Source organism: Solea solea, chromosome 14, assembly GCF_958295425.1.
Source record: "Solea solea chromosome 14, fSolSol10.1, whole genome shotgun sequence".
Taxonomy (NCBI): Eukaryota; Metazoa; Chordata; class Actinopteri; order Pleuronectiformes; family Soleidae; genus Solea; species Solea solea.
The window spans coordinates 25420811-25441175 of record NC_081147.1 but is presented as its reverse complement, the minus strand read 5'-3'; the positions used below and the strand labels follow the sequence as shown (position 1 = coordinate 25441175).

The 20365-nt window shown below is 39.2% G+C and overlaps 1 protein-coding gene across 7 annotated transcripts in view; it reads right to left on the bottom strand.

Annotated features, from left to right (window-relative positions):
- Positions 1 to 3186: 3186 nt before the first annotated feature.
- Positions 3187 to 20365, bottom strand: part of ldb2a (LIM domain binding 2a) — a 97228-nt gene continuing 80049 nt past the window's right edge. Inside the window, exons 6-9 of one of the 7 annotated variants that reach the window (XM_058650136.1) lie at positions 17971 to 18094; positions 14568 to 14621; positions 12998 to 13134; positions 3187 to 4951 (exon numbers count right to left, since the gene is read on the bottom strand). In XM_058650136.1, coding sequence (XP_058506119.1) covers positions 4721 to 4951; positions 12998 to 13134; positions 14568 to 14621; positions 17971 to 18094 — 546 coding nt within the window. In that variant the 3' untranslated portion in view covers positions 3187 to 4720. Of the gene's footprint in view, positions 4952 to 12997; positions 13148 to 14567; positions 14622 to 17970; positions 18095 to 20365 lie in introns of all 7 variants that reach the window. The other 6 variants (XM_058650137.1, XM_058650134.1, XM_058650135.1 and 3 more) reach the window with 6 other exon arrangements.

Below are 20365 nucleotides of genomic sequence, written 5' to 3'. Positions count from 1 at the left end.
GGACAAAAAAAACTCCTATTTTAAATGCCAGGAAGGAAACCTGGCTAGTGCCCATGGGGCACAGATACTAAAACATAATAATAAAACAAATAACTCAAAGTCAAACACAAAAACGACTGAAACAAAACTAGAATAAAAAAAAAAACACTTGAGGGCAATGAAGTGGAATTGCTGCCGGGTCTTTGTGTTAATCTCACACACAGGTGCTCTTTGGAATCCTGAGGTTTGCTGTATTTGTGGCATTTGTTGCCTGGGTAAAAATGGTGTAAACACGACGAGATGTCGTCTCACACAGAGATTCAATCGTGTGAAGGTGAACAAGACACAAGGAAGGAAGCATATAAGGAAGCATATAAGGAAGCAAGCTGTAACGAGACACTCACTGAGATTGACAACAAGCCCAATGTGTTAAATTCAAGGCGGCTTTAGACGTTGAATTCTGTGCACCACTCGAGACCAGGTGTAGTCCGCTGTAACAAAGACGTACAGATTACAGATCCCACACAAGCCCCCGTTATAGTTATCTCCAGACGTATAGGGGAAACTGTTTGACACAGAATGACCAATGGAGACTGTTTTAAATGTTTAAAACTGGTAGTAAGATGTCGGCTGGCAGTTTAGCTACGACTGGTTTTAACGAAACTTTGAGGGAGATTTGTTTTTCCTGTCGTTGGGAGATTCCAGCCTCTTAAAACTTACACACACACACAGTCACACACATGTACAAGGTCTGTTCAACCTTGGTGTTGAAACAAGAACGTTACCACAAAGTTCAACATATTTGAGGAATATACAGATATATACACACAATCACACTGTTTCTTTCTTTGTTTTGTCATCCGTGTCTCGTTCTCTTGTCTCTCCGTCCTCCATCTCTCCTGATCCGTTCATCCCCCTCCCCCAACCAACCCCCTCTTCTCTTTCCGGTCCGGTGGCCTTGCATCGTATAATAAGCAGTGTAGGTGTGTGTGTGTGTGTTAGCCTCCTGACACCAGGAGGCGTCCAGACGGTCAAACCAACTGTTTGCCTTGGTTGCTGAACAGGACGTTCACAAACGTACTCACTGATTCTCTGACCACTCGCACCAACCTCCAACAGAGGAGAGAGAAGTCGTTTATTACTGTTTCCTCCTCTTTCTCCTCGACTGCCACTTACTGTACGTGCTGCTCACAGAAGCAGACGTCCATATCCAACAACACCAGACGCAAAACCTTTACATTTATCAACATATAAAAGTCATAAGTAGGTAAGTAAGTGACATAGAAGAAGTCTTGGAAAGAAATCCACTAGACACGAGCAGTGGACTGACAGATGGACTGAAGTGCATTGACTGACGTGCATACAACAAAAACCTCAGTGACCTTTTGACCTTTTGTGTTTGGGGGGGAGTTTAAACGCAAACCTTTAAAAAGTGAGTTAAAAAAATGTGCAGCCTAGAAGCACATCGCACTGTTTGAAGTCAAGTTGTCCAGCAGAGGGCGACAACAGTGTTGTTGTTTTGCATTTTTATTATTACACTAAACAGGAAGTGCTGTGAAAGTGAAAGTAATGTCTTTAGGGAACAGGTTTCTTAATTTTTGGTTTCTCCATCACCTAACTTTTTTTTTTAAATGTTAAAACGTCTTTGTTTGTATATATTATTATTTTTGATGTGTGTTTTTATTCGTAAAGCAGTTTGTAACATTTGTTTTGAGAAGTGTTATCTTCATTTATTTATTTGTATAATGTCGTTTTAAATGTGTCGTTAAAAGGCTACTTCTTCATGTCGCGTGCAGAACTTAAACTCTTGATGTTTTTTTTGTTTTGTTAGTTTCACATTGCTGTGATGGACGTGATCTGTGTTCCTAATAAAGTGATCAGCAGAGTGCTCTAATTAAGACTTATTTAGTTTTTTCTTTGCTGTTGGACGTGTGTGATCACTGCTGACTGCACAACAACATTAAACTGAACCTTGGGGACAATAAAGGCAGACGTGAGCTTACCTTATGATTTATATTTTAAATGATTCTGGAATGCTGTTTTTTTTTTTACCAGTGCTATAGATTCCCAGATTGTCATTTATTGATTTCGGTTTGAACATATCGTCTTAGCGACATGTCTTCAGGATGTTTGTACAGAGAACAGAAAGTTATTCTTCTCATTTTTCACAATCATTTAAATTATTTTTGTGGTCAGTGAATGATTTATATATAAAATAAAATAGTGATTATTTATGTTGTTATGAAGCCAATTCTACCCACGCCTAAAACTGCATGGTGCTGCTGCTCTTTGTCTACACAGTTTGATGTTGTTGCAGTACCACTTTGTCCACTTGGTGTCGCCAAAGCTCCACCAAACCATCCTGGGGTTAAAGTCTACCCAACAACAGCAGAGAGGCTCACATTTCTACTTTTCTGGATAACTTTGCTCAACTTCTTGTTCCACATTTGTACTTCACTTTTCTTTCATGGTGGTTTAAATAAAGCAGACCTTTACTTTACTCTGTCGAGGGACAGAGATGCTATCAAATTAAAGACATGGTTACAACATCCGAAAATTCAAATGTTATCAAACATTGACAGGGAGTGAAGCTACAATTACACGTCCCTGCATATAAGAGTAAGAGCAGCTTAATCTAAAGATAGTTGTACATATTTATCACAGAGAGATGTCCTACATTTCCCAGAATGCTCTTCAGTATCTTGAGTACCAGGAACATGGATTCTTTAGTTATGAAAACTCTTACATACGGTTATATAGAAAAATGACCACGGTCATAATTAGATGTTACATTGGAGTCATTTTCTTTGAGACTTAATCACAAACGGAGGAAGATTCTCTCCTCGGAAAACTGAAAGTGGGAATAAAAAAACACGGCCGGTGCCACAGAGATCTTTTCGTCATCATCATCATCATCATCATCATCCACCTCCCAGCTCTTCTGAGTCATGACGCACACGTCTCCTCTTCCTCGGCAGATGTAGACGTCCAGTTGCCATGGAAATGTTGACTGTCGGTTTTTCTGAACACTTCAAGGACTTTTCACTCATGTTGGGCAGGACACACAAAAAAAAAAACACAAAAGGGGGCCACTTCATCTGCGGGGTTCGGGGGGGGCTACTTTTTTCTGTCTCCTTCTCAAACCACTCAACGTGAATAGACGATATTTACATGCACATATAGTAACGCATGTAAACTAAATCCCACTTCCTTTGTAAGCACGGTTTATTGGCACACATAAATGGTAAAGCATACATACCAGACATCAGATATGACACAGAACACCTCTGCTATATAATGTACAAATGGTGTCTAATAATACTAGCCTCAAACATATTTAGAAATGTGTTAGCTTCCTTACAAATGCACAAATAAATACCCAGTTGTGTAAAGACCGTCGCTCGCCTGACAAAGGTCCAACAGAACAGATCAGGAATATAGAATCAGTTTGATTAAAGATTAAAGAACAATCGTGAACACAAACGCGGGGATCTCGAGACGTTTCTGTGGGGTGGCTGGGATTTCATCTGCACATTGTTTCCTTTTTCATTCGTGTAAAAATTGGCGTCACAGAATAGACGGGAGATATGAGCGTGTGACCGCGCGGTGCTTTACTAAACGTGTGGCTTTGGTTGTGCACTAGCTCAAAGAGGAACGACGAACACTCCAAAAGAGTTGGATTCCGACAAGAGGGGAAAAAAAAAGCAGCGTCCATCCAAACCACCCGACAGAAATCTGAACCTCCTGTACAAAACAAAAACAGCTGCCATATCCAAACTGCTTTCAGTGGACAAAGTAGATTCCACCTCTATTTACAGAGCTACAAACCTTGTAACAGTGTTTCCCAAACTGACGAAACCCAAAGAAGGAACAAACTCAGAGAGCGATGCAATTTTTAAAAAGTACACACATATCAAATGAAATTTAAAAACCCTATAAAATCATGCAGGAGAAGGCTTTAATATCAGTTTGGGAGTAGGTCGTTAAAGGGAAAGAATTCAAATTTTGATAAGGAGTGGGAGAGGGGGTTAAAAAAGGTCAAGTCCACACACTGATCGGCAACAGATTACGACGTGATTGCAAAGGATTCTGAGAGAGAAGCAAAAATACCAAGAGACGACGAAACACAATCCCACTGGTTTGCATGAAATCACCATCTGAGACCGAAAAACCAAAAAATGATCCGTCCCAGGACGGGATTTTCCCGCTCGTCCGTAGAAACTTTTTATTCCCTCTTCAGTGGAAGTGGAAACAAAACGACAACCGAGGTTTTCCACGAAACGCACGCACACACACACACACACACACACCTCTCGCCTTCGTCGTCAGGTTGAGCCGACGGTTTTGTTTGTTGTTTTTATTCCTCTTTTCTTTCCACTGTCTATTGACGGCGTGATGACTCGTGACCTGCGGGTCAACCAATCACAGCTGCCGGTTATTCCACCAGACGAGAGGCTCGTAGCGGCCGCGGTCCGAGGAGGTGATTCTGATCTGGACTTTTCATTCACGAGAGACAAAAGGGGAGGGGGGGAAAAGAAGAAGAAGAAGAAGAAGAAGAAGAAGAAGAAGCATAGTCTTCCTTTATTTTACATTACAGCTGCATACAGACTGGTATGCATTTCATGTCTGTGGACACTCAGGTTCAAGGAGAGGGGGATTTTTGTGATTCAGGCGTAGAAGCGCTTGCTTTTTAAAAAAAACGTCCTTCTGTTTGTTGTTCTCTTCTCCGTCTTTGTTTTTTTTACTGCGAGGGCTGCGGCGCTGTGCTCTCGGGCTTGCTGTCCTGGGCGGCGGGCGGTTTGCTGCTCCAGGGGGCGCTGTTGCCCAGAGCCGGGGAGCTGTTGAAGTCGTCCTCGTCGTCCAGGCCGTTGGTGGCGTCGTACTGCGTGTTCTCCAGGCGCGTGATCAGGCGCTCGTCCTCGTCCCCGAACTCGCCGCCCATCAGGGTCGGCTCGCCCACCACCATCACGTCCTGGAGAGAGACAGAGAGACAGACAGAGAGAGAGACAGAGAGAGACAGAGACAGAGAGAGAGAGAGAGAGACAGATTTATGAATGTTGCTGTTTCCAAAGGTCACATCTCTGGTTGAGCAATAAACCCTCTGTTTTTGTGATTGTGTATGCATGGCTTATTTTAAATTTACTCTATTTTGATATTGTGTTTTATTGTTTTTCTAAGTTGTATATTTATCCCCTGATTCCATATTTTTGTTCATATTGTTTGTGCAGCACTTTGTGAGATTGTAACTGTGTTTATTTGCCTTTTACACTCTTTTTTTTGCACATTTTAAAAAGTTTTAAAACTTTGTTGATGTATAACGAGCAGCAGTAGCCGTGTGTTCACACCGTGTTATTTAATGATTTGATCCTTTTTTGAACGTCGGCTTTCACATGCAGTTCAATCATTTTTATGAATCACCTTCACAGAAAGAATGAAGATTTTCTTTTGAGCTGTAGATCACCTTAAATGTCACTGACAGTCTGTTCCACGTAAAGTCGAATATCATTTGTCATGAATGTGGATGAATAGGATGAGAATAAATGACCATTAGTCATCTATTTTTGGTGGTGAATACAAAAGTCAAATGTGAAAATAATAGTTCACGCACGTAACCCTGAGTAATTCTTATTTAAAAGGATATATATCACACTTTTATAAGGACTCACCTGTTTGATCACATGCTACATTCACAGTGTTTATAAATAGTGGAACATGTTTCTCAACCCTCTGACCTCTCACATGATTTATATTCTCTAAATTAGCAACTTTAAAACACAGTACACAGATTATAATCCGCTGTAATGCAGGCAAACATGACGTGAACCACCAAAGAAGAAATGTTCTATCTAAACTAATCCTCAAACTGAAGGATCAAGTAAACACAAAGTGACAGGATAAATAACATTTGCATTATTCAGATGTTTGTTGTGTCATTTTTTTATCGTTTGCTCGTGAAAATAACTTCATCAGCAAAGACACGACGAGGTTGTAAACTGCCACACACACGTGACTCGTGACGTTTTTACACTGAAGAATCTTCTTTATTTTCTGTGTATTTTCCTGCATCAACATGGAAGCTGCTGCTTGTGTGTGTGTGTGTGTGTGTAAGTGTGGCCATCCACAGAGTGAAAACCCTCTTCAAGCACTTTGTGCAAATGAAACCTTCCCGCACAGAGGAGTGGATTGTGTTCCCTCCGCCCTGATCGATACTCATCATGTCAGACATATTTCACATGGATGGTCGTCTCACAGCGGGGTCAACGCAGGGAAGGAGAGCGAGAGATTTATCCATTATCAGCGCTTCTCTGATAACACTTTCTTTTTTATGTAAATCGGGAGGAATTCCTCGCACGGTGAGATTATTGACGTGAATTAAGTGAATACCTATATGTTTTTCCTTGTATATATATATATATTTAAATGTGAGTCTGTTGTACATCATTTACTACTTTTTTTTATTTGTACACATTTTCCTGTAACAAAATGTACAAAACTAAACAATTCATCACATAACATAATGTAACGTCAAACATAACTATGGCAAGCTAGTGTATATGTATATATATATATATATATATACATATACAATATATATATATATGTATACTGTATATTTATATGTATATATACAATACAGTATATAGCATATATATACATATACTGTATATGTATGTATATATATGTATACTGTATATTTATATGTATATATACAATACAGTATATAGTATATATATACTGTACATATACAGTATATATATATGTATGTATACTGTATATTTATATGTATATATACAATACAGTATATAGCATATATATACATATACTCTATATGTATGTATATATATGTATACTGTATATTTATATGTATATATACAATACAGTATATAGTATATATATACTGTACATATACAGTATATATATATGTATGTATACTGTATATTTATATGTATATATACAATACAGTATATAGCATATATATACATATACTGTATATGTATGTATATATATGTATACTGTATATTTATATGTATATACAATACAGTATATAGTATATATATACTGTACATATACAGTATATATGTATACTGTATATTTATATGTATATATACAATACAGTATATAGAATATATATACATATACTGTATATGTATATATATATACTGTATATGTATGTATATATGTATACTGTATATTTATATGTATATACAATACAGTATATAGTATATATATACTGTACATATACAGTATATATGTATACTGTATATTTATATGTATATATACAATACAGTATATAGTATATATATACATATACTGTATATGTATATATATATACCGCACAGTCTATGTCACAGACCAACACTAGCAACACTCTTCAACTGAAGGTCACTAGTTTTGTCTCTGTCTACACTTAAGTCCTTCACAGAGTCTGAAAAGTCGCTAAATGTAGCGATAAAGTCAAATGGAAACACTGTGTAGCAGGAATGCTCTGAGTGTTAAGGAGAACTTAAGCGTTTCTAATATATTACCTATGTTTTCCATGACTGCTAAATTGGTCAATCGTTTCCCAGGTTTTCCAGGACGTGTGGGAACGCTGTTTAAAGCATCAGTCAGTGAAGAAGGTTCTGCTGTAGTGGAGTGGACTAGTTTGAGTTCAGTCCAGTGACTCACAGCTAACTACTGAAGACAGTTCACTAGTACGTTACATATTAGCCGCAGTTAAATGGAGCGCACGCTTCGCTGGTCAGGTGTGTCAACGATGCCTGGCTCGGGAGATCACACACACACACACACACACACACACACTAAAACTCAGTAGCCAATCAGCAAGCAGCTTCCTAAGGCCCGCCCACAAACAAACAAAAAACGTCGCAAAGAACACATGTATTTTCAAAGAATAAAATACAATATTTCTGAATGATTAAATCGATACTTTATTTGCTTCTTAAAAAGTGTTAATTGTGAAAAGTGCTATTTGAAAGCGTCGCAATGATTTTAATGTGTGAAAACGCTCCCTTTAAAGAAAGTATAACAGTATTCGTCAAATTTAGACACGCTAACCCAGATTTGATCACTCAAAACACACAAGGATGTAAACAAACAAACAAACAACACTCACACACACACACACACACTGTGATAAAGACCACCAATGGGGGGGCTAGAAGCAGCTTCTGTATTTATTCAAGCCACTCCCCCAAAAACCCCCTCAGCGACCACTTCCACACCCCACTATGCCTTAATCAGGCTAATTAATTTAGGTGAGCTTTTCAACTAAATGACAATATCCACACTGATTTGTCAATTTGCATAGCTAATTGAGTCATTAGCTAAAAACGTGCTGATTGCCAACAAGCCTCGCGTTCACCATCTGTTCCTGTGTGAGGACGCCTGACAACCTCCTCACAACCTCCTGACAACCTCCTCACAACCTACCTCTGGCCAATTCTGGGTCCCCAAAAAATAAAACAAATTAAAAAAAATCTCTCTGGCAACCACAGCTGGCGGTGAGTCAGAGACTGTGGGGAGCGCTAATTGTGAGCTAATTAATGCTGTCTACTCGTCTACTCATCTCGTTAGGAGTTAGCCTTTGTGCTAAGCTAAGTGGCGAGGCTGTGAATGGATGCCGGTGCAGCGGTGAACACCTCGCTCTCCTCTCCACTCACTGTGGTTTCAGCCATTTACTCATTTATTTACTTACTCATTAATTAAGCAGGGATTAGCACTTGGTTCCCAAAGACTGGGTTGGGACCCGCAGATGGGTCGCCAGAGTTTTTTGGGGGTCCCCAAACAAATTAAGTTCACATTGATGTGCATGTTTTTTTTAACTAACTCAGATAAAATTAAAGTTTTAATTAATTCACCAAACATCTGTTGAAAAACTTTTTGATTACCAGTTAAAAATGATAATATCAGATGTTTCAGATATGTCTGTGAATAAGTTGCTCTTTTCTCTTGATTTATAATGTGTTTAAAAAGTGGCTCTGTAGATAGAAATATAGAAAGGGACAATAATATGACAGAGAATGTAGCTGCCACTTAATAATAATAATAATAATAATAATAATAAATGCCACTTAATGAATTTCCCCCTGATGGGAGTTTAATATAAAAATCTTACTTTACCTTATGTTCTCTTATCTTATCTCACCTCATCTTACCAATGCAAGATTTTTGCCTTTTCATGGTTCAATAAGAAAAAAATCAGCGTAATCCTTTAAGTTCCTTGATGTTCCATAAACATTCTCCTGAGAACCAGTTTACCAGCAACTATAAAATAAAAAAATGAGAAATTTTATCTGTGCTTATCAATAGTAAAATGAAAAAAAGTGTTGATTTATTTTACAAGTTGACACTTATTTAACGTCCAAAAATGTGTTTTCTACAGTAGCCGAACACAGACATGGTTGTTTTTAAGGGCGTATTTAAAGTTTAAAGAGTTTAAAAGGACAGAAATGTTTAAATGCGAGACTTAAAAACACATGTAACAACCTGACTGTTTCCTCCAATGATGCATCTGTCTGTCTGTCTGTCTGTCTGTCTGTCTGTATGTCTGTCTGTCTGTCTGCACCCACTGAGTGACTGACACTGCTGCGAGGCCCACGTGCTCACAGGAACAACACACTCTGAACACTTCACTCAAACCACTAGAGGTCAGTGTTGATCATTCTATCCACGCCCTCCTCCCCTCAACACCCTCCCTCCCACCTTCCTTCACCCACTCCTCCTCTGCCCCCCTCCCCTGTAAGGGTCCACTCCTGATTGTCATTGGGCTCACGTAGCCTCGTGCTCAGCCACAAACGAACAACTTCTCAGACAAAGACAGCAGGCGCGCAACATATGTAACCAGCATGTAAGCAGACACGCTGCCAGTCTTTAAGAGGCGTGTGAATGCAAGGCGTGAGTGCCACGGCTGGTCTGTGTGTGTGTGTGTGTGTGTGGTGTCGGGGGGGGGGGTATATTCTGTGCATGTGAAGGAGGGCTGGGCTGGGGGTGGAGGGTGTATACAGATATCGGTGATAATGAGAGCTGGAGCTGAGCCAAACTGAGAGAAAACAACTGAAATGCACATGCTGAACGCGTGTGTGTGTGTGTGTGTGTATGTGTGATGGAGAGAAATGGGTAAACGAATAGAGTGAGGGCAGAAAATCACAAAAGGTGACAGGACAGGTGACTACGAGGGACATTACAGACCGTGTGTGTGTGTAGACGGGAGCTGTAGATTATTTATAATTACTGCCAAAAATGCCAGGAAAATCTGGTTTGTGCCATAATATGTGCACATGTGTGACCCTTCAGTCCATATCCTAAAATACCTCCTAATAATGGCATGTTTTCTATCACAGGAAACTTTTTTTTTTTTCTTTTTTTATTAAACTCTGAGTAACTAACACATTTTCACACTTGTGTCGACACGTTCACGGTGACAGTGACGGGAACCTTGAGCGTCGGCCGTCACTTTAATTTAACACACACCCGAGGAGGAAGAGTTCACAAAAGACGTTCTCGTAACAATGACATCATTACATTTAAAAAAAAAAAAACCATTAGAACAACATAATGTTATAATGGTTATCGCCGTTAAACGTTCAAAAATAAAATACAGTGGTGGTAAATAGGGCGAGAAAAGTCAGCTACAGACTCTTCCTCACATTATACTTCACACACTGGTGCAATGAGATTAGATTAAATTAAGGCTACTCTAATTATTCTACATATTTTTTTTGATATTTGTTTCATTTTCTACACACAGTACAACAGTATTTCTGAAGTACCAGAGGGAGAAGCTTGCGTACCACTGGTGGTACATGTGCCACAGTTTGAGAACCAGGGATCTAGAGTGTGTTGAGCTAAGAGGAGCATTCAAGAAACCTCTCAAATGTCATCATTTCTGCAAACAGACATGCAGTCCACTCACTAAATGCTTGCTGCTGCTGCCACCGTGTAATCACTTTGTAGTTTTGTAATTATACATATATATGTATATATATATATATATATATATATATATACATATATATATGTATAAATATGTATAAATACAGTATTATATATATGTATAATGAGAAAGAGTACGGACTAAGACTCGACTCTGTGGCACAGAATCCTCGAGGGGCGGGGACGACATGTGGCGTGACACTGGGCCGTTTCAGCGGCTGCTTAACCTCAAAACTGTGTCAAGTGTTTTCCAAATCAGACGTTCAAACTCTGAATATAAACACAGGATAATAAAAACACAGTAAAAAAAACCTGCATGATGCAAATGAACTGCGAGAGCAGCGGGGAACAGATTCAGTGAATAAAGAAGGGAATGAAGTTTAAGGAAAGACGTGACTGACATGACAACAACAAACAAACAATAACAAATATTAGACTGAAACAAGAACATAAATGTCCTTGATTTATGTTTTTGTTACTTTGAATCTTCTCTGTAGATTCTTTTCAGTATTTTCATGCTTTGGTTCATGTTTCATTAATGCTGTGTGTGTCATGCTTTTATTTTGTTAAGCGCTTTAGAAACAAAGTTCATTAAATGACTTAATTGTTGGTATTATCTATTTATTTATTCATTTATTCTCATCCTAATTAGGTTGCAATTAACACTGTCCCTCCCTTTTATTATTGATGATGTTATGTCTGTTGTTTGTAATGCTGTACTTACTAATTTGATCAGGTGATTTGGTGAACGTAGGTTGTTTTTAAATGTGCTTTATGAATAAACTTGAGCTTGAACTTGACCTGTGCATGTACAGTAACCGACTGTGGATTTAATTTAACTTAAAGTGAGCGCAGTGGACGGAAACTGACATAAATGTGCATTTTCTTTGACCACGTGAACGTTTAAATCGAGCTTTTGTCTCGTTTGGGCAAATATAAATAAAGTCGCTCACTTGTGTCATTTGTGGAGAAGCTGGTGTTAAAATCTAAAATCCTGCCGAGTGCGATTCCAGTGAGCTGCTGCGAGTTCAGTGCCTGGCTCAAGGGCTTTTTTAAAAAAGTGTGGTGTCTGAGAAAGAGCACTTTTTTTTTCCTCTAACCCTCGAGGCGATGGCCACTTGGCTGAGCACTGGGGTCAAAGCTGCGGCACGCGGGCCACATGTGGCCCCACACTCGGCCACTTAATATAAAGATGTGATAAAAAAAAATAACTGTCCCACGACCCTTACAGGATACAGAATATAATACTAAATATGATTAAATAGAATAGAATAGATGTAATTTATGAATCCAAACAGGGAGATTAGAGTGTAGCAGAAGCAGCAACACAGTATACAAAGAATTCAATTATAACCTAAGGATAAGGGATGTAATGAATAATAAATATGTAGTAAACTGTGAACTGTAAAGTGCATAAAAACGGTAGGGTGTAAAAGAAACTAAAGTATTGTGAATTTAGACAGAAGTATTATGAATTTATGGCTTTTAACAAACGTACTGTAGATTTTGAACATGTTAGCTATTGTCAGTGAGTAATATTTTTTATGATAATAATACCTAAGGTTATATGAATGACACTTTTAAATGTATTTAATGTTATTTGCATCATAAATATGTTTTTTATTGGGATCTGTGTATCGTTCTTAATATAACAAACTTTGAAATTTGGATAAACTGGACCCTCGTTGGCCCCCAGGTAGTTTGAGTGTGAGAGCCCTGCTGTAAACACTCTGATCATTTAAGGGAATTTAACCTAGAACAAAGCAACACGAAGAACAAATGTTCCTCACCTTTTTTACTACTTGTTATTTATAAACTTAGCTCTTGTGCTATTTGCTGCTTTGATGATTTTAACGTCAGTTGTGTCACTTTTTATGATCGCTGCTTTCTTCTGTTTTCTGTCTTTCGTGTTCTCAAACTCGTCCCCGGAGCTTTCGTCTGTCTCACAGCGAAGAGACGTTTGACTTTGCAAATAAATTGAAGCCATTAGCTGCAGAACCATTAGGAAATTCATGTGTGTGTGCAGAGACACAGAGAGAGGGAAAAAAGATAGAGGCAAACCAGGAGTGGAGCTGATGCTTACAGGTACCTGACTGGAGAGGCTGAAGTTGGTGGCGGGGCTGCGCTTCTTGCTGGCAGCCGTGCCCACGCTGCTGTTGGCGCTGCTGGCCGAGTTCTTCCGTTTCCTCCTCTTCGTGGTCGTCTGTCGGGCAGGCTCAGCTTTGGCGCGACCAGCAAACACAAACAGAGGCAATGCCAAGAGCATTATGCATACAGATTGGGACACGGTGTGCGGCGGAGGTCATGCTAGCGGAGGCTTGGACGTGTGAAGACACCGATGTGCAGTAGGGCTGTCACTTTGTCACCTGAATTTCCCCCACAGTAGAGGATAATTGGGCCAGATTTTGGCTGATTTGAGAAGATTATGTGGCCAAATTATCTTGTAGATTGAGGGATTAACAGACGCGATTTTAACGTCATCAGCGTGAGTAGAAGCCCGCATAACCGACCGGGAAACAGCGGATGTTGCCTACTTCTGTTTAGAACCGTAACTTGTACAAGCCGAGTTTATTGCGTCTCCGTTCTCAGCCATTTTCTTGGCATTTCTCACACAATATAGCTATTGACTGACGACGTCTGTTTGTATTCTGAAGTCACGTTAAATCACGCGAGATTCTGTGAGAACCCCGAATCTCCTCCCCGGAATCGTCCGAGTGTGTGATTCCTGCGTTTAATCGGATCGTCTAATCTGTGGTCACATTTGAAAATCCTCAGGCCCTAAAAGCACATCAGACCTTCTGAGGCAATTACCATGTGGTGCAGCAGAGGGCGCTGTGAGTGCTGGCTAATGTCAACGTTGGTGTTTTGTTGTTCTTCTGTGAAAATGGATGGATTAAAAAAAGCTAATCCTTCCCTGTGAGGGACACAAGAGTGTTGTGGAGTTGATTTCGGAAAAGGTTTACAAAGCTTAGCTGTTAAATCACAGTGTTTAACCTCGCGTGACTTATAGTAAGAGTCAGAATAATAAATAATGTTGGGACGTGTTTTGTCAGCGTGTGAACGAGGGACACGACTATAGTTCGTAGGGATGACACGCGGCATAAACCATGACAGCCCTCGTACACAGACACAGACGCACAAACACAGACACATAAGTAACACCGGCGAGTTCACACAGCGAGTTCACAGTGATCCATGCTTTTGTTTTGTGCAGAGGTGAAACCGCACAAGCGTTAACATCTCCCCACAGACATGCACGGGTAAGAAACAAGCCCCTGTTTCATTTGCATAAATGTTCAACAATGGACCCGCGATTGCCCGCCGCAATTAACGATTTCAGCTCGGCAGCAATTGCCGTGTGTTCCTCGATGGCACGAGGCAGATTATTAAAGCGACTCGGCTGCGGCTGAGGCTGAAGCTGAGGCTGCGGCTGAGGCTGCGGCGTCCATTCTTGCACATTTGCTGCTCTTATTTGCAGAGTGAGACCACGTAAACTCAGTTGGACAACATTTGTCTTCACATGCATTTACATGACACAGACTGTATTAGCAGTTTTTGTCAGTTAGTACTAGTTGTTGTTCTCAGCATGCAGTTGAGTATCCATGATAGATCCAGAAGACAGTGACATGGTGTAAGAGAGAAGATAAAGATACCTTTTTTGTGATTTGTGGGAAATATTTCCGTTTTGAAGTTCTGTGGGTGTCCAGCTGAAACCGGAGCCAAAGTCAATTTAATCTAATCCAGGTTTTTTTTTTTTTTTTTAAAGCAATGTAGAACAGAATAATGCTGCCTTCACGTGCTCTTGGAATTATGGTTAATATGAGTTCCTGACATGCAAAAAAAGATAACCTTTGACCTTTCAAGATGGCAGAGAGTAAGTCAAGATTGGGCATGAACAGAAATTATTATTTTGGTCTTTTTAAAATACTACAGTGCTTATTAGAGTGCCTGCTTAGCAATGCAAAGCAAGCATCTATTGTTATTGTTAAAAAAAAAAACGAGTTCAACCCCGCCCTCTTTGGAGCCTCACAGTGTCGTCATAATTTAACGTAGCGACATGGTTGGAACTTTAAACACGTCACAAGACTTGAGACTTTGTTCACCTAAATCAAAGTATCCATACCTATTACGGTTTTTACGCGATCACAGTTTAAGTTTCATACTTTTTCAGATTTTATAATGACTGTTTAGCTGAGGTCCATGAAAATAATCACAAAAATCTCTAAAACTCTTTTTCTGCCCACAATTTCCAACCTACACTGAACATTTTTACATCAAAATGTAGCCACGGTTGTCGTCTAGTCTATAAAATAACAAAAGCACTCAAACGTAACGTAGTATCGTGTTTTTTCCGATTGCACGTGAAGGCAGCACAGGACCAGAGACGACAACAGAGGAAATAACTTAACTCACATGCGGAAGAAATTTATGCTACAGTAAGAGAGATGTTTTTTCCAATTAGGAGCTACGCCTAATTCCTAAAGGTGCAATTAAACCATGAGTGAAATCATTATTATTATTAAAAAAAGAATAAAACAGATATGAAATGATGACACGGGTTAATAGAGATCTCAGTTTCTAGTATTTTTCTCTTTTAAGGAATTTATGTGGTGAATAATTTATGAGCCAAATTCTGCCAACATTTGGTAAAAAAAACATTCCTTATTCATTTTGTTTTAATCTCAAGTGAGACAAGAAAACGCGGCTGTGATCTTTTTCAAACAGTCGCCTGAAAATGAAATAGATATTTAGAGATTCTTACTAATCACAGCGAGGGAGATGCTTTCATATTCAGTTAGAGCGAGCGGTGACTCACGATACAAACAAAACTCAAACTATAAATCACAGCCCAAAACAATAAGGGGGATTTTTTTTTGTTGTTTATCAGCATCTATCCTTTTTTTTCATTCCTGACTTTGACAGACGTGAGTGTGAGGCCTATTGTCAGAAACAATCACTTCTGTTATCCAACTGGTTTCCTTGGACGCTGGACCGGTGACGCACTTTAAATCTCTTCCATTTCCACCACCAGGACTTATCAGAGCATAAATGCGCCTGTGGCTTCCTTCCTGGCACAATCCCAACCACTTTCCAGCTGGAGAAGAATTGCAGGAAAACGGAGGGGGCCGGGTTGGCGGGGGGGGGGGGGACACACGCTAGCGACAAGGAAAAACTGCAAATCCAGCAAAACTGAAAAAAGGAATTGAGCTAATGTTGTGTCAGACTAGACATGTGACAGCTAGCGACCTGTGAGAAGAAGGAGAAACTGGGGACGTCCAAATATCCAAATATCGTTTAACCCTACAGAGTTTAGATCTGCGGCCAGATTAACCGTGATTAAGAGTGTTTTCTGGATCTTAAATGTGAATTTAACTGAGAAAAAGTCAATTCTAAGATTAAAGAAAAAGTCAGAATTCTGAGATTAAAGAAAAAGTCAGAATTCTGAGATTAAAGAAAAAAGTCAGAATTCTGAGATTAGAGAAACAGTTAAAATTCTGAGATTAAAGAAAAAGTCAGAATTCTGAGATTAAAGAAAAAGTCAGAATTTTGAGATTAGAGAAATAGTCAAATTCTAAGATTAAAGAAAAAGTCAGAATTCTGAGATTAAAGAAAAAGTCAGAATTTTGAGATTAGAGAAATAGTCAAAATTCTAAGATTAAAGAAAAAGTCAGAATTCTGAGATTAAAGAAAAAGTGAGAATTCTGAGATTTAAGAAAAAAAATCAGGATTCTGACTTAAATCTCAGAATTCAGGCTATTTAATTATTTTTCTTTCAATTTTCTTAAATTTTTTTACATGTGGCCCTAAAACTCTTCCGTAACAAAGAATCATTAAAACTGAATTATTTTTGCTTTGGTTTCAAACAACACATTCGAGAACGTTTGAGAAACACCAATCAACATTTTTTTAAGATTTCCTGACATTTATGGACCAAACAAACACTAGATTAAAGATTAAAGATTAAGTGAGCGCAGAGAGGCAAACAAAAAACAAAACAATTCAATCTAAATATGAAACTGCATCTCCCTTAAACCGCTTCATATCCAGCTGTGATTTCCTCAGCATCAGCACAAGAGGCCTTTTCTCTAAACTCAGATTTATATTCATAAAATGCTTTCTTTCTTTTTTCCTCCTTCGTCTTCGTCTCTGCTCTGATTTTTTTTCCTTTTCTTTTGAAGAACGTCATTGACACTGGGGAGCTGCTGCTGGTCGGGGGGGGGGGGGGGCCTGGATCTACTAGTTTGATTACACCCGGCACCCTTAATTAAAGTTACACAGGTCTGAGTCAAAGGCTTTTTGACTGGTGTTGGTTTTTAAAGACATCTCGTCACGGCTCGCTAAGCATTGCAGTAATTTGCAGCCACTCCAATGTGTCCAAAAAAATCTCAGCTTATTCTTTCTCTCCTCCAGCTTAAGACCACACAGCCAATTTAAGCCCTGCTACTTTTCAGAAACTGCCCTTAAAACATCAATCATAAAAGGCTGAGAGGCCCCTTAAATTCTGCCAGGTTTACACTTGAGACGCAAAAAAAACCCAATTCACCTCAAAGTGCATTCATTAAAGGATTAAGACGTGTAATGGTGAATTATGAAAACAAAGATAAAATTAAGGTTTGTGCGTTACTTTGATTGAAAATACTTCTTTTTTATCAGATTAGGTGGAAAAGAGAAAACATATCAGCTTAAAAAAGAAAAAAAACTGGCATTATTATAGAGAAAAATGTAGAATCAAAATAAGAATCCCAGTTTGAATTTGGCTTCAAATACTGTGTCACTTTGAACATTTTTGAGATGACACACATTTGCCAATTTTGCCAAAATGTCACATTGAAACTTTTCGCTGTAATGTTTCCAGGGTTTGCAGAAAAGCAAAAGAGAAATGAATCTGGTGTTATCTTTGCTGAAAGGGGGAAAAAAAAAACAAGAAAACATAAAAGCTCTTGTTCCAGACGAGATTTGGGTTCCACAACAAAAAAGAAGGAAACATTTCTTGCATTTTTGGAATCAGACGGTGGTAAAACCGCAAGCTCTCAGCAGGGGGCAGTGGGTCGTTACCTGGTGGAGCGACCATTCTCTGCCATTTTTGGAACAGGCATGTCTTGAGACAGTCCCGCGGGCTGAGGTTGTAGGTCTTGTGCCTCGACATGAGCTCCTGCATGGGCTCCAAGATGACACACAACTGAAAACACACACACACAGAGAAAACAACACACGCACACTCAATTAAAGCCGATTTATTAAATATCTGATGAGAGAACAGGAACAAGGGCCATAAAAAAACTGAATTTGTTGCTTAATTAATCACCGCAGACTGACTTTGAGTGATCAGCTGTGCAGTAAATCTGTTTTTTTTTAAAGACGCTCGCTAATAAAGAACCTTTTTTAAAAAAAAAACAGGTTTATTGTCAAGTGCTTGAGATCGAAGGACAAGGAGACAGATAGAGAGAGAGGGAGATGGGCAGGATGATACATTTTAATATGAGCAGCCTTTGTCGAGCTGTTTACAACTCACAATGAAAATGTGAATGACACACGTACGAGCGCGCGCACACACACACACACACACACACACACACACACACACACATGCTCGTTTGTCGGTGTTTTTTTTTCTTTTCTGTCGACAAACACACATTCCTACACCACGCTCCGACAATATTCTCCAGCTAAAAGACCTTAAGCTCAATATTCAGTCTGGAGAAAACTGTAAATCTCTGCTGATCTGCAGTGAGAGGAACCCGGGGTCAGGCTGTCATCTTTAATACGTCAGGTTTAGCTTATCCAGATAACATCTGGATAACATTGCACGCCGGTCAGCTCGGCCTCAGTCAACATGCAGCAATCATCCCATGTGCGTCCAACACCGGTGCGGTCAAGTTTGGACAATCAGTGTCCATCTGCAATAACAAGACAACACCAGGCAGTCTGGTCTGGTCTGGTCTGGTCTGTTCTGGTCTGGTCTGGTCTGAACCTCCAACAGGAGAAAGTTCTGCTGTGCTCTAGCGCTACATTCTCTTTTATGAGTGTATCGTTATGTGACAATACAATAATAATCATAATATTGTCTTGTATTTTAGAGGTGATATTGTAAACTGTCGCTCTCTCTTAAAGGTCCAGTGTGTAAGAATGAGTGACATCTAGTGGTGAGACTGAAGATTGTTTCACTTTCCCTGGTTTACTTCCTACGCTGAGGCATAATTAAGGCTAAGACGTTGGTTAACGAATGCAGATTTATGCGTAATATTAACACAACAAGTGATTCTAGTGAAATGCACCAAAATAAATAATTGGCAATAAATACCAATTCTAATTTTAAAGTGATTATTCACTGGTATAAATTTCCAGACTGAAATAAAAATCTAGGAAAAGAGAAGCAACAGTTTTCTAATTCAAACAAGCAAATAAATAGCTTGTAGAATGTCAAGAAAAACGACAAAAGCAAATTTGTGCCTGAAATAGTGACAAATTTACAGTCAATTCTGCAAAACCTCAAACATGTTTGAATTGGTAAACAAGTCACTTCTTTGAGCTGTTTTGGTAAATGAATTACAAATTAATTTTAGCATTTTTATGGGTAAAATAGTTGGATAAATTCAGCAAAATAATTTGGGGGAGCCAAAAAAAACTCACCCTCCAACCCGTCTGTGGGTCCTGACCCAGTCTTTGGGAACCACAAATTCAGTAAAACAACAATTAGACGATAAACTGGATTGTTTGGAAATATGTCTACAGTCGACTTAAGTGTTTAAAACAGAAATATGTCTGCTCTTCAAAGAGAAAATATTGAGATTTTTAGGTTTTTGGCAAGAAAAGACATTTAAAAATACATTATTTATCCAAAAATGAAAGAATGAATGGACACATTGAGTGAAAATGAAAATATAGTATAATATATAATATGAGGAAATAAACGATGCTGTTGAGTCTTTAAAGTATTCTGATTCTGATTCTGATACGGGACCGACGTAGCTTCATACTTTGTTATTATTTACGTACGTTTCACTTTTTATTCACGTCTCCGTTTCCCTGTAAGGTCAAACCTGCGACTTGCTCAAGGGCACTTTGATGGTGCGAGGAAAAGGAACGGCGTTAATCATTCATCACGAATGATCTCCTCTGACCTTCAGTGTCTCAACACCTCCACGGTTGTGATGTCAGGTCTAATCAGCGAGCTCATCAACTCACAACACCTGCAACAAAATCCCCGCTTTCTTTAAACATGATTGATATGTGTTCGTCAGACTCTCGTCTCGACGTACGGAAACGCGGTCACGTGACGTGCCGCTCCTCCCCCGCGTGTTTTTGATGCCACGCAGCTGGAGGTAAAGTGAACATCCCTGCGACAGACTAATCCCATGTTCTCCTCTGATTGTTCCCTGCCTGACTCTGTAATATCCCTGCACGGCTCAGCCAACAAGCGCTGGCTCTCTGCCTGAAAACAAGGGCTATT